This window comes from Heloderma suspectum, chromosome 1, assembly GCF_057233095.1.
Source record: "Heloderma suspectum isolate Gila_16-S chromosome 1, 16-S_ref, whole genome shotgun sequence".
NCBI classification, from domain to species: Eukaryota; Metazoa; Chordata; class Lepidosauria; order Squamata; family Helodermatidae; genus Heloderma; species Heloderma suspectum.
Window position 1 is genome coordinate 194720199 of NC_139458.1, and position 13717 is coordinate 194733915.

Below are 13717 nucleotides of genomic sequence, written 5' to 3' on the forward strand. Positions count from 1 at the left end.
CTCCCCATCTTTGTGCATTGAGATGTGGGAAAAAGTGTCTTGGTGTATGCACGCGTGTAAGTGTGGATGTGCATGTATGAGTGTGCGAGAGGGGGGAAGGGGAAAGTGTGTGTGTTTGCCTGCACATACATGTATGTGCATGTGAATGGCCCCAACCCACCACCCATTAGTACATGCGGCCCTTGGAAGCTAAGTGTCAGGGTGGAAACTGAGCCCAGAGAGCCTCAGAGCAGTTTGGATTCTGAGGAGGAACAGCTATCCATGGGAGAGGGGCCAGCTCATCCCTCACAGGCTCAGCACCTGGCAGAGATTCCTCCTGCTGGCATTCCAGAGATAGATAGTGACCCGGGTAGTGAGGGAATGCGGGAGGGGGGCTTCTTAGACGCTTGACGCAGACGCAAAGAGCAACAAGCGATGGAGGGCGCGAAAAGGAGGCATAGCGCCCATTTGGTGCGCAAGCAACGGCTGCCTCCCATGGACCCAAGGGAAAGAGGGAGGATCTAAGTTCTGGGTCTTCAAGTGACTCTCTTTCAAACAGGGATCAACTGACTACTTGAAGCTTAGGCTACCCTGCTGTTCTTTGCTCTAGTCGCTGGTGATTAGCATCTGAAAGAGTCACTAAGTTGTAAAAGGATTAAAGCTTTGAAAAGAAATCCTTTCATCTGTGTCTTGAGTTGGCTATTGGAATCTACTGGGAGAAGCTGCCAGAGCACTCCTGACACTAAGGCTGCCCATCCCTCCTTTCAAGAAACAACCATCGCATAAATCAGTACTGTTGAAACACGTACTAGTTCTCGCACAGAATTCCACTAATGATAGAAATGTCCATAACCTCTCTCAGTTCTAGTAATCTAAAGCTGCAACCCCCCCCCCCCAAATCAGGCCACTTTGGAATGAGATTCTTCTCTGTGATTGGAATGGATGTTCTGATCTGTCTTCCCATGAACAACACTTGGATGAGACTGATCATCTAGATCCATTTTAGTCGGGGTTCAGGCCAGGTTTTGGCACGGAAACAGCCTTGGTCGCCCTATATGATGACCTATGTCGGGAGAGAGACATGGGGACCGTGACCTTGTTGATTCTCCTTGATCTCTCAGCAGCTTTCGATACCATCGACCATGGTATCCTTCTGGGACGATTATCTGACCTGGGAGTGTGAGGCACTGCATTGCAGTGGTTTCACTCCTACTTGGAGGGTCACCTCCAGAAGGTGGTGCTTGGGGAATACTGCTCGGCCCTGTGGACTCTCTAGTATGGAGTGCCGCAGTGGTCAGTTCTGTCCCCCATGCTATTTAACATCTACATGAAACCACTGAGTGAGGTCATCCAGAGTTTTGGGGCGCATTGTCATCAGTATGCTGATGACACCCAGTTCTGTTTCTCCTTTTCATCTTCTTCAGGTGAGGCTGTGGATGTGCTAAATCGGTGCCTGGCTGCGGCAGTGGACTGGATGAGGGCTAATAAAGTGAAACTCAATCCAGACAAGACTGAGATGCTGTTGGTGGGTGGTTCTGCTGACCAGATGGAGGGTGCTCAACCTGTTTTGGATGGGGTTGCATTCCCCCTGAAGAAGCAGGTTCGTAGCTTGGTGTTCCTCCTGGAGCCATCATTGTCACTTGCGGCTCAGGTCGCCTCAGTTGCACGGAGTGCCTTCTACCAACTTCAGTTGGTGGCCCAGGCTACTCCTCTATCTGGATAGGGATAACCTGGCTTCAGCTGTAGGGATGTTAGAGAATTCTGCCATGGATCCCAGGGAAGCCGAATTCCAGTGAATTCGCCCCCCCCCCCGGAATCTGTGGCGGAACGGAGCAATCTGCCCACCACCCCGTGAAAGCCCTGCGAAATGGAGCCTACCTGGCTGTGGCTCCGGTGGCTCTGGATGAACCGGCAGTGGCAGCGACGGCGGCGGCTCTGGCTGCTGCTGGGCTGCTGCGGCCGCAAATGGCGGCCATCGTAGCGGCCGCCATTTGCATCCCTATGCCGGCCCGTGATAGGCTACATATATATTTACGTAGCTATCATGGCTAAAGCAGGGATGCAAATGGCGTAGGGGATTTGTGTCCCTGCTTTAGCTGTGATAGGCTACGTAAATATATACGTAGCCTATCACAGGCCGGCGTAGGGACACAAATGGCGTCCCCTACGCAGCACGCCATTTGCGTCCGCAGCAGCCCGGCAGCAGCTGGAGGCCCTGCTGCAGGTTGGCCCAGCCGGCGGCTCCGCAGACTGGCGGCGGAGCGGAGCCAGCTGGGCAGGATTCCGGGGGGGAGGAACGGATCGCCTCCCCCCCCGTCGAGGATTCCGGGGGGAGGAACAGCTCGTCTCCCCCTACCTGCAGACCCCAGCGGAGCCAGGTAAGCGGGGTTTTGTACGCCCCTATTCAGCTGTCTATGCTCTGGTAATCTCCAAGATCGATTACTGCAATGCACTCTATGTGGGGCTGCCTTTGAAGATGCTTCAGAAACTGCAGCTCGTGCATAATGCAGCAGACAGATTGATAATGGGGACCTGAATGTCTGAACATATAAGACCCGACTCTGGCCTGCTTGCACTGGATGCCTGTACGTTTCCGAGCCTGATTCAAGGTGCTGGTTTTAACCTATTGTCAGGAGCGCCCTGGCGGCCTCTTTCAGTCTACTTCAACAGCTAACTCAAGACACAGACAAAAGGATTCTTTTCAAGGCTTTAATCCTTTTACAACTTAATTACTCTTTCAGATGCTAATCACCAGTGACTAAGCAAGGAACAGCAGAGTAGCCTATGCTCCAGGTTAGGCAGTTGGTCCCCGTTTGAAGGAGAATCACGGGAAGACTCTGAACTTATGGGCTAGGGAGAGTTCCTCCCTCTTTCCCTTGGGTCCTCGGGACGCAACCGTTGCTTCCGCGCCAAACGAGCGCTACGCCTCCTTTCCACACCCTCCAGCTGTCGTCGCTCCCGGTGTCGGTGTCGAGCATCCAGCAAGCCCCTGTCCCGCACTCTCTCGCTGCCAGGGTCACTATCTATCTCAGGAATGCTGGCAGGAGAAATCTCTGACAGCTGCTGTGCCTGTGAGAGATGAGCACGCTCCTCTCCCACAGATTGTTGTTCCTCCTCAGAATCAGAACTGCTCTGGGGTTCTATCGGCTCAGTTTCCACCCTGACACCTATGAAGCCTTACACGCCTTGGGACCACAATACATGATGGAGCGCCTCTCCCGACACGAACCTACCCGTATACTATACTCAACATCTAAGGCTCTCCTCTGGCTGTCTACACCAAGGGAAGCTTGGCAGACGGTGACAAGGGAGAGGGCCTTTTCGGTGGTGGTCCCCAAATTATGGAATGATCTGCCTGACAAGGCCCACCTGGTGCCAACATTGTTATATTTTTGGCACCAGGTTAAGACCTTTCTCTTCTCCCAGGCATTCGGCAGTATCTGATAAATGTTTAATCGATCCTGGAATGTCTTATGGTTATGGTTGTTTGTTTTTGAGAGTGTTTGTTTGAAGTTGTTTTACATATATGTTTCTTTTGTGTATATTGTCTGTTCTTGTGTTTTTTATGTGAATGGTTTCTAACCTCTGTATATTGTATTTTTAATGTTTTTAATCTTTGTAAACCGCCCAGAGAGCTCCAGCTATTGGGCGGTATAGAAATGTAATAAATAATAATAATAAATTACTGTCCTAGGCTATATATGTAGTAGCTATCAGTGGTGTTGACCTGTAGCTTAGAAGAGCAATAGGTGGGTCATTCTGTCTCAAGATTTTCTTTGCAGTCTGTACTACTCTTTCTGCCTCACCATTTCCTTTAGGGTAGTGAGTGCTCGTGGCAATGTGTAAAAAGTTGTAAGACATCTGAAATTATTGAAATTCTGCTGCTGTGAATTTGGGTGGCATTGTTGGTCACAAGTTCATCTGGAATGCCAAAGCAAAGAAAGATATTCATCAAGATGTTTGCTATAACCAATGTTTCTCCCAGAACATAGTTGGCTACAAGCCTTAGAAGACAGTGACATCTTAGTAGTACTTGGCCTAAATCTTTACCTTTTCTCAAGGTCAACAAGGATATGGTCTGTGAGGAATCTGAAGGAAGGTAGACCACATGGATATCTGTAAAATGTTTCACACACCCAAACACTAGTTAGACAGTCTCTTCTGATTTGTGCATAGCATTTTTCTGCTTCGCTAACGGTTCTGGAGCAAACCGACATCCATTCTATACAATGCAGTTGTAGCTGGTTTGGTAGTCCATAGCTGGCTACATCACCACTCATCATTGTGCACTTGTTGACACCACAGAGCTATAAGGCTGGGGCATTAGCATCATGCCCTTTATCTTTGTAGAAGGAGAATGTAGCGGATTTCAGTAACAGGTTGAGATGTGTTACAAATATCTGTGTTGAGATATCTTGCAAATACCAAGCTAGATAGAGCTCTCTGAAAGCATGTACTGTCTCTAGGCACGGTTTTGTCCCATCTTGTGCAATTACTGTTCCCAAGAATTCTATTTCACCTTGGTGAAAAATACATTTCTCCTTGTTTACCTTGAGTTTAACTTCATAGATCCTATTCAAGATGATGGCCGGTGTTTTGTCATGGTCTTCCATTGATGTTTCATGTATTAAGATGTCATCCATGAAGACAATGACTCCTTTTATGTCTCTAAGGGTGCAACCCTATCAGGTTGCCACCTGCTAGATGGAAGCCTCTGATATCAGAGGCTTCTGAAATTTCTTTGCCCTGCTAGGCTCCTGCCAGCAGGTCAAGAGAAATGCTAGAAGTGATTTTGACCTCTCCATCTTCCTTAATTACTTCATCCTCTAGACAGGCCTCTGAGCCCATATAGAGAACTTGGGCTGCTGGGGGTGGGGCTGAAGAGGCCTAGGATTCTGCAAATCCTGACCTCTCATCTCCCCTCCCTTCCTTCCCAGAACACCCCCCTTTGACCTGTATGGGGTCATCTGTGGTCTTTTTGGCAACCTTGGAAAGCACATGCTGCAGTTCTTCCCTCAGTGGCTGTGAGGGGGTGGGGAGAGGGAGAGGGTTTGGATCTTGACGTCCCCCTCCCAAAGTCGTACAGTCTACCCCTTCAGGAAGGGGCTATTTCCCTGGGACACTCTCCCAGTGACTATAGGATTGTAATCTTAGGCACCATTTCCCAAACTAACTTGGCCACGGAACACTTTTGGGCCAATATATTGCTAGAACCCATACATACTAGTCCAGGAGGTCTGGGGGTATGGAATACCCTGAAATAAAGGGGGGTCAGGGAAATTTTGGAGCAAAACAGATAAAATTAAGCCTATTTTTGTACTGAAAATTTCCCTCAAGTAATGTTCAAAAATGTGTCTGACATTTTAGTTGAGTTTTTAAAAGTTAGTTTTGGGGGGATGTTTTATATTTTACAAATAGCAATGATAAAGAGGGCAGAATGATGGAAAATTATCTGAATGAACAACTGTCCTTCTGATTAACAGAGTTAATTTCCAGAGTCTAGAGTTGCACTCAAGCCTTAAAAATTAATTCACAGAGCCTAGAGCCTTAAACATTAATTTACAGAGCCTAGAGCTGCAACTAAGCCTTAAAAATTAATTTATAGAACTGAGAGCTGCACCCAAGTTGTAAAAAAAAGAAAAGAGAGAAAAACGTCCCTACCTTCTGTCTGCTGCTGCTGTCTGCTGATGGTCTGGAAGGATTCAAGTTGGCTGCCAGGCTTGTAGTCTTCCCTCCCCTCAAACGCGCACACAAAGAATTTAGAAACAGAAATTATACAAAAACAAGCCCCCGAGAGGGAGAGGGAGAGAGAGAGAGAGTCTGCTCATTCACTTGGTGCTGCAACCAACAGAAGAGACGGAGGCCTGGCTCTGGACACTGGGACTGTTCGCACAGCTTGACAGCTTACCGTGGGTTATTTAAGCCATGGTGAGGCCACAACACGTGTGGGCGGTGGCTGGGTGGCCGCTATTTTGAATATGCAACCCCTTCTTGGGAGTTTTCATGTTGTGCAGGCCAGTTCACACGATCACAGCATGTGCCTGATGCCATTTGCCTAATTACCTATCCTGGAGCAGCTTGTCGTGTCATCTGAACTGAGCGGCATAGCTTATTTGAGGGGAAATACAACTTTCAAATAACCCAACAGGCCATGGTAATTAGGCAAATGGCACCCGGAACATGCTGGCATGTGCCACAGCTTAAACATCATGTGAACTGGGCCATGATCTGTTTAAGGGTTATGCGAGGATTGTTTAACCCTCGCATAACCCATGCTTGCTGGGTTTGCAGATACAATAACCCTTGAGTGGGGGGTTTCATATGCAACTTGGCGCCCATGGGCACTGCAGCATGTTGTAGGTTAAATAACTCACAATGAGCAGTGATGTCACTGATGTGTCCTCCAAATCTGGTCTGTGTCTCTCTGAGAGTCTGTATCCTGAGTCCTGGCTTTGGCTGCATATACCAGCCATGTGATACAGATGCTGTGCTCTGATAGGGCTGTATGTTCTCAAGGTCACCCATAATGGCCTGAGGAGGTGTGGCGATTGCTCTGTCTTCCTTATTGGCTCCAGCTTGCAGGAGCCCATGAGGTTTCATGACGACTATGTCACAACAGCAGGCTTTGCAATCTAATATTATTCAACTCAGTATTTTTTTATACATACATATTTTTATATTTCATATTTTAGAGGAAAAGATATTGCTAGCATCCACATTTTTTCACAGAACACCTAGACTCATCATGTTGAATAACAGGGTTCCGCAGAACAGTTTCGGAAACACTGCTCTGAGGAGTTCTGTCATCTATCTTCCTTTGAAAAATCTTGGAAGCATTTGTGATTCCAAATGGAAAATGCTGAAAACAGACTCTCCCAAAGGGTGCAATAAATGTAGTTAATTTAGCACTCTGGTTTGTCAAAGGTATTTGCTAGAAACCACTTGAGGCAACCAATTTGGAAAATCATTTAGAAGTACCTGTTTTTCTCTGACTACAGCTTCATTAAGCTTTTAAAGATCTACACAGATGAGTATTTTTCTATTTTTCTTGAAGTCTACAATCAGTGGTGCACGCCCCAAGGTAGGCCTGGCAATTTCCTTAATTACGCAATATTCTTTCACCCTTTCCACCTCCATTTCCACTCTGGGGAGTAAGAGAATGGGGATTCTGTAGGGTGCTTGCATGTTGTATGCTTTGGCAGTGCGTCTTAAAGCAATGTTTATAGAATCACCTTTTAGTAGACCACTGTATCCAAACACCTTTATTTCTCCTGTAGGTCTCAGTAGTCCCATTCTGGCAGCTATTCTACATTATGCCATTTTTTACCTTGTATCACATATGTAGTGAACACAAACTGTTTATCTTTGTAGCTTGTGTGATAATAAACAAAAGATGCAAGACAGTAAAACAGTCTCTACCTTATGCATATCTCAGGGGTTCTGGACTCCTGTATAGGGGCAAAGGTGACTGGCCCTATTCAAAGGTGACTGGCCATGTGTGGATGGTCCCACTGATTCTGTTGCACAAGTGGCCCTCATCCCTTACACAACGGTGATTTAGCACTTCCGGAACAACCCAACGTGAGTGGAAATGCACATTTCCTGAAGAGGGCAGCTTGGTGGAGCTCGCATAAGGGAGCTCCCCTGAACTGCCCCCTTCCAGAAATGAGCATTTCTGCTTGTTTCAGGGCTTGTCCCCAGAAGCACTAAATCATTATTGTAGAAGCAGTGAGGACCGCCTGCGCAATGGAATTGGTGGGGCTGGCTGCACGTGGAACAAAAGTGGTGGCACGTCCCATGCGCAGATGGGTAGGATTGGATACTGCCCTTGGCCTCTGACAATAACTGCGAAATCCACTCCTGAATCTATTTTGAGATTTAATGGTTGTCCCACAAATAGTTAAGTGTATTCTCCAGGAAGAATCTGTTGTCTTTATAAAAGACGAAGCCAACAAATAATTGGCTGCCCACCTCTGTGATCATTCCTTGCACCATCTGGGTGTGACGTACGAGAGCAAAATGTCCTGTTTCTGAGCACTTCCTGCGCTATGCTCCTCCAGCTGGGCATATCCATCTAACGTTGTGAACTTTCCGGCATCTCGGGCATGCTATCTGCAAAGGTGGGTCTTTTTGCTGGAGAGTTGTTCCAAACTACCTAGACTGCTTCTTCTCGGCTTTCTTTTGTGCTGCTTTGTGACATGAGGTGTGAATTTGCCCTTTTCAAAATGGCTGCTGCAGCTGCCTCTAGTGTTTTGCAGAGTAAAAGTGAACTCTTCCTAGTCGGTCCAAGTGGTCTTTGCTCTCCGACAGGGGTTTTGATCTACACAGATTGCCTTGCCACGTCTATGGTTTTGTGAAGGAACAGAAGACCTTTACTACCTACATTCTTTCAGAGAGCCCATCACCTAGAATTCCAAGCACCAAATCGATCTCGAAAGCATTCCGCTTTGCTGTCACCAGACTCAAAGCATTCAGCCTGTTCATGCAAGTCCTTAACAAATGACACAGCAGTTTTTCCAAGCTTCTGAGCTCTCTGATAGAAGCTGCTCCTCTCATAAATAGCATTCCTATTGAGACATCCAACTTAGCCAGAATAGTCTCATAGTCGTGCTTGTATCCCTTTTCAGCACAGGTAAAGGATTTGTGAACATTGACCTGGTTCACATGTAACGGCTTAGTTCTAAAGTTAACCTCGGGTTGTTTAACCCATGAACAACCCATAGTGCCCAGGCTTGTACATCATGGAGCAACCTACAATTGAGCCTATTGGAGGTTGCTTATTTAAAGAGACGATGGCATGCACACGACCTGGCAAATCATGGGTTAATCAACTTATAATTTGCTGCTGGTAGGTGTGAACAGGCCCATTGTGAACTTCTTCCCCAATAGTATAAAGGAGTGAATTTACTTGCAGTATTACCCCCTCCTCCTTGTGGAGTTTTATGGCTAGGGGAAAGTGAGCAAATCTTTCCATTCAGGCCATGCTGCAGGATTATTACAGCTGAAGGCTACTGATCCAGGGAGTGTCATAAAAATAGTGTCATTTTTAAAATCTTGTCTGGAATGTGTGGGTTTAAAACTTGATTTTGGATACCATGTCATGGAAGGCTTAGAGCAGCCTTCCCCAACCTGGTTCTCTCCAGTTGTGTTGGACTATAATTCCCATCATCCACACCCAGCATGACAATGATTAAAGTTGACCAACACATCTGGAGGGTTCCAGGTTGGGGAAGGGTGGCTTAGAGGATATGACAGTCAAAATGCTAGAGATCTTTATTGTCTGTGTCCAATTGGAACAGATAAAGGAAATACCTGACTTGACCCAGATACAACTAAGGGCTTTTCTGCATGAGGCATTTATCGTGTGTGCCTCATTCCATATTCACAGTTGTTTATGGGTTCTTCAGATGACATCGTGACCCTCTGGTTAGCTTCTGTGTCTAAAGAGCACTTTCGTGAGTTTTTTTAGAACAGGGAAAATGTGACATTTAACTGTGAAAGTGAAAGAAAGTGGGATTTCCTCATATATATTTGTGCTATTCTGCTATACCACAGTGCCACCTAGAGGTTATGCAGTGAAAAAGCAGGAAAGGATACGCTCCTTGTGTATGCTCGGATCTCAGTTCTGCGACGAAACCGAAAGTAGATACAGAGGATTAACAGCCGATTAATAGCCTCATGCAGAAAAGCTCTATATCCAGTGCCACCTGGTCTCAGTTGACTGATGCTATCCATGCAGCCACTTGTGTGGGAGTAAGTCCATTAAAATCAGTGGGTCTTACTTCTGAGTAGACATGTATACGATTGAACTGTAAGTAGTATGTAAGATTTCTACTGTCTGAACCCTTCTTCAGGTTGGATGGTAAGCAAAAAAGGGGGGCAGGGAAGGAGGGAGGGAAGGAAGGAAGGAGAGGAGGGAAAGCACCAATGTGCAATTTGTAAAAAGGGGTGGAGGTGGTGTTAGGCAGATGTAATTAGGTTAGACCATGTGGGATGCAAAACAGATCTAAGGTTGCATGGAAGGCTGCTGGGCGAAAGAAAATAACACTCCCATTGAAAATATAAAAGCTGGAAGCTATTTGGATCTGTCTCTTGCATAAGCCAGAATGCAAGAGTCCCTTCTAAGTAGGGGTGTGCGAAAGCGTAATGTCTGAACAGCCTCCGTGGTTAACTGACAGCTGCCATATAGCTCTGCAGCAACAGCAGCCAAAGAAGGAGTAGCTGTTCATGCCTGAGCAGCAGATCTCCTAGCAGCAAATGCTGCTGCTGCCAAGCGCCCACCAACACACCGCCCCTGGTAACAGCCCATTGCATGCCAGCAGAGAAGCGAGCATAGAAATGCAGCTCAGGACCACTTGTGCACTGGCCTGCCGCCACTATGGGCACTGCCAGGCGCCGCCATGTGTGACAGTGCCTGTTACAGTGTGATTGCAGAGGCAGCATGGACTCTGGCACTGTGCCTGCAGCGGCCTCAAAACTGACGGAAGCTGATTCCTGATGGCCACTTGTGTCCGTTTGCGCCACATTCGGGCGGCAAATTACGGCAGTGAGTGGCGGTTATAGGCCTCCAGAACAGGGAAGACGGATCTCAGACCATGTAAATCCATGCTGTGGGATGTGCCCAGGGCCTGTGTGCTGCAGGACAGGGGGCAGCAGGCTGCTGAACCTCAGAGCACCAAAATGGCCAACAGCATTGAGCACCAAAATGGCCAGCAGCGCCAAGGGCCAAAATGGCTGGCAGCGCCAAGGCCACTGGGATGCATGATCTGGAGGACTGCAGGTTTTTGCAGGAGGGAGGGTGGTTAGAGAATGGTTAGTCTAACCAAATTGTGGAACATGGTTACCTGCACATGTGGCCGTAGCACTCGCAGTGGTTAGTGGTGACCACCATGCACCATGGTTAGCCTAACCATCCTTCCCCAATGTACGTCTGAACAGGGCTCTTGTGAACCTGCTTGTGTCTTTGTGTCTTTTGTCATTAATACAATTACTACTCTTTACTTATTTACATTTTAAAATTCTTAATTATTTATCATTAAACATTTGCATTTCATAATGTGCAATAAATCACTCGTGTGGAGAAGCCCTGAGTCACACCTAAATGCGTTTATTGCATGTGCTGCCCCATTTGCATGCAATGTACACATGCCAGCAGTGTATCTGCCCAGGCCAGCACATGTGGTAAGTGCATTTCAGCATGACTAAGCATGCATGGAAAGCTTATTCTGCCTTTGGTATGGTTACAAATGTCACTGTCTAGACAGCTGTCTGGTGTAAGAGCATTTGTTTGCCTCCAATTATGCTTTGCAAATATTGCCACCACCCCCAACCCTGCAAAAAACAGTACTCTCTCCTCCAAAGAAAATGAGACCCTGTAGCACTGTCCTTGAGCTCTGTTCAGAAGTTGGCACTGGATAATGTGTTTCAGTTGGGATTGCACTGTTGGTAGCACAGAACATCACCTATACACCCTTCCAACATACAAGCTTTAGGAGTGCATACGTGCAGTTAGTAAGTACTGTGTGTGTGATGGAATGCATGAATATATATTTCAGCAGGGCCCATGACATGTAGCTCAGTGGTGCTCCCTAGCATGTCCAGCAAGATTCACCATGCCAGGGAACCTGAATAGATCCAATCTCACCTTTTTATTCTCCAGTGCCACTTTGTGGGGGTTCTGTCCTTAAAGACGGCCTTTAAACCATTTTAAATACATATTTTCAACATACCCAACATTTATGCTCTTTCACACAGTGGTCTGTCCAGTTACAACTGGCCAGCTCTTTTATAATTCAAGTATAGGGTTGTTATGAAGGTGGCTCCTACCACTTAGTAATTTATTTGCTGGCTGGACCGCTGACATCCGAAATGGAGGTATCGCCATTTGACAAAACAGTCAGACTCCAGTAAAGGGCCAGCTTTTATGTAACTCAGATCCCCTTAAAAGCGAGAGTTGATCTCCCTCTTAGTCTTCCTAACAACATCTAATCAGGAGGTCAAGTATGCTCTCTCAGACCATCTTCACTGCAAGGAATTCTGCATGTGCTCCAAAACGCAAGACAACTCAAGTAGATAACATGCAACTAGATAAATTAGATTGACTTTACTGATTTTATTAGGAATTCTGTGTGTATGATTGTTGCCTTCTCCCCCCACTTTTCCTTTTTTCTCTCCCCTGCCTCCCAAATAACCCCCTTTTTAATATTTGGGTATTTGGCTGCATTGTTTTAAACCTGGATTTCTCACTAAAACCCTTCCCCACAGGAAGGACTATGCAGTTGCAAAGCTACCAGTTGTATTCTTAAGATGTTCACAGGTTTTTGTTAAGTCCTGTGTTTCTGGGCTTTGGGGCAAGAAAATCCAAGGACCTTCCCTTTTACTCCCCCCACCTGCAGACCTGGGCTGAAGGTGAGAAGTCCTTGGCAGAAGGGCTTAAGGGCTTCACCATATTTAGCAAAAATCCTGCAGCATTACGAGGGCTTTGTCTTCCAAAGTCTTCATGGGTTTAACAATTGGCACAATACATGCACTCCCCCACCTTGTTTTTGCACGTTTTCTTCTGATATGTTTCATTTATACTGCCAGCAGATGGCACTGTTTTATCACACGATTTTGATTTATTATAGCATTTTCAGGGCTTTATAAAATGGTGGCTTCCAGCTTTAAAGCGATGGGAGAGGCATCGGAGGTTGACGATGTCATGAAAAGGACCCGCAAACTTCCGTGAGTGAATGATCATGAACGCACGATAAATGCCTCGTGTAGAGGCACTCTAGAACTCCCCAGCTGGATGATGGGATTATTTAGTAATGACGCTTCCTGTTAGAAAGGTAATTAGCAGAGAAAAACAAAAAGGCAAAAACAGAATGATCGTTTACCAGTCCCACATGCACACAGGCTCTCTTAGAACAAAAAAAAGAGACCACACTCTTCTTTGTGAAGAAAACAGTTTTACTCACAAGTATTCTTGCATATACAATGCAGGTACAGCATAGAGTTTCAAAAGAGTTCGTTCAGTCCATTTTGTGTACCATTCCACCAGCAAGAGCAAGAAAGCAAACACACGTGCTCCCAGCAGTGGTGGAAGTCAGAGAGAGAAGGCTTCTCTACATGAGGCTTTTATCGTGTGCTTGTGATTGGTCACTCACAGAGGCTTGTGGATCTTTTACATGATCTTGTCATCCTCCAGGGCCTCTCCTGTCCTTTGTGACCAATATCATGGCTTTTCCCTTAACGGGAAAAATGGTATTAAAACTGGGTTGCACAATATTGCTGCATGTAAAAGCAAGCAATTGCGCTATACGCCAGTGCCATCTAGTGGCCGTTTAATAAAACATATAGAACTTGCAGAGAAAGGAAATCCCTGGAAAAAAAAAAAGCAAGAGGAAGCATGTGTAAAGAAACTGATCTTGATCCTGTAAAGAATCCAGAAGCTGAAGCCCCGGTAAAGCTGCAGGATAAAAGCATGGTGTAGAGAAGCACAGAGAGAGGGGTAAGGAAGGGGAGAAGCAAAAGGAAGAAATCACAGGAAGCTACACTGTAGACTATAGAGATCCTAAGGGTAGTTAGAATCAAAATTCCCATGCATTAACTAACTGCAACACTGCCCCTTCCAGTAACTTGCAGACAAGGTTGCAATATTCCCAACACTGGATAGATTAGGTTGTGCCAGGAGGTTCAGTGTGACTGGTGGCAGCCTCTTATAATTTGGGAGGGGGATCCCTTCTAAAGAAGGGAT

The 13717-nt window shown here is 46.4% G+C and overlaps 1 protein-coding gene across 3 annotated transcripts in view; it reads left to right on the top strand.

The window, feature by feature from the left end:
* Window positions 1-13717, top strand: part of DUSP19 (dual specificity phosphatase 19) — a 37669-nt gene that overhangs the window by 7092 nt on the left and 16860 nt on the right. Inside the window, exon 1 of one of the 3 annotated variants that reach the window (XM_084815371.1) lies at window positions 9575-9732. The exons of 1 other annotated variant lie outside the window; for it this stretch is intronic. In XM_084815371.1, the coding sequence (XP_084671497.1) occupies window positions 9704-9732 (29 nt within the window). In that variant the 5' untranslated portion in view covers window positions 9575-9703. Of the gene's footprint in view, window positions 1-9574; window positions 9733-11429; window positions 11491-13717 lie in introns of those variants that run through there. One more of the 3 variants, XM_084815398.1, reaches the window with a different exon arrangement.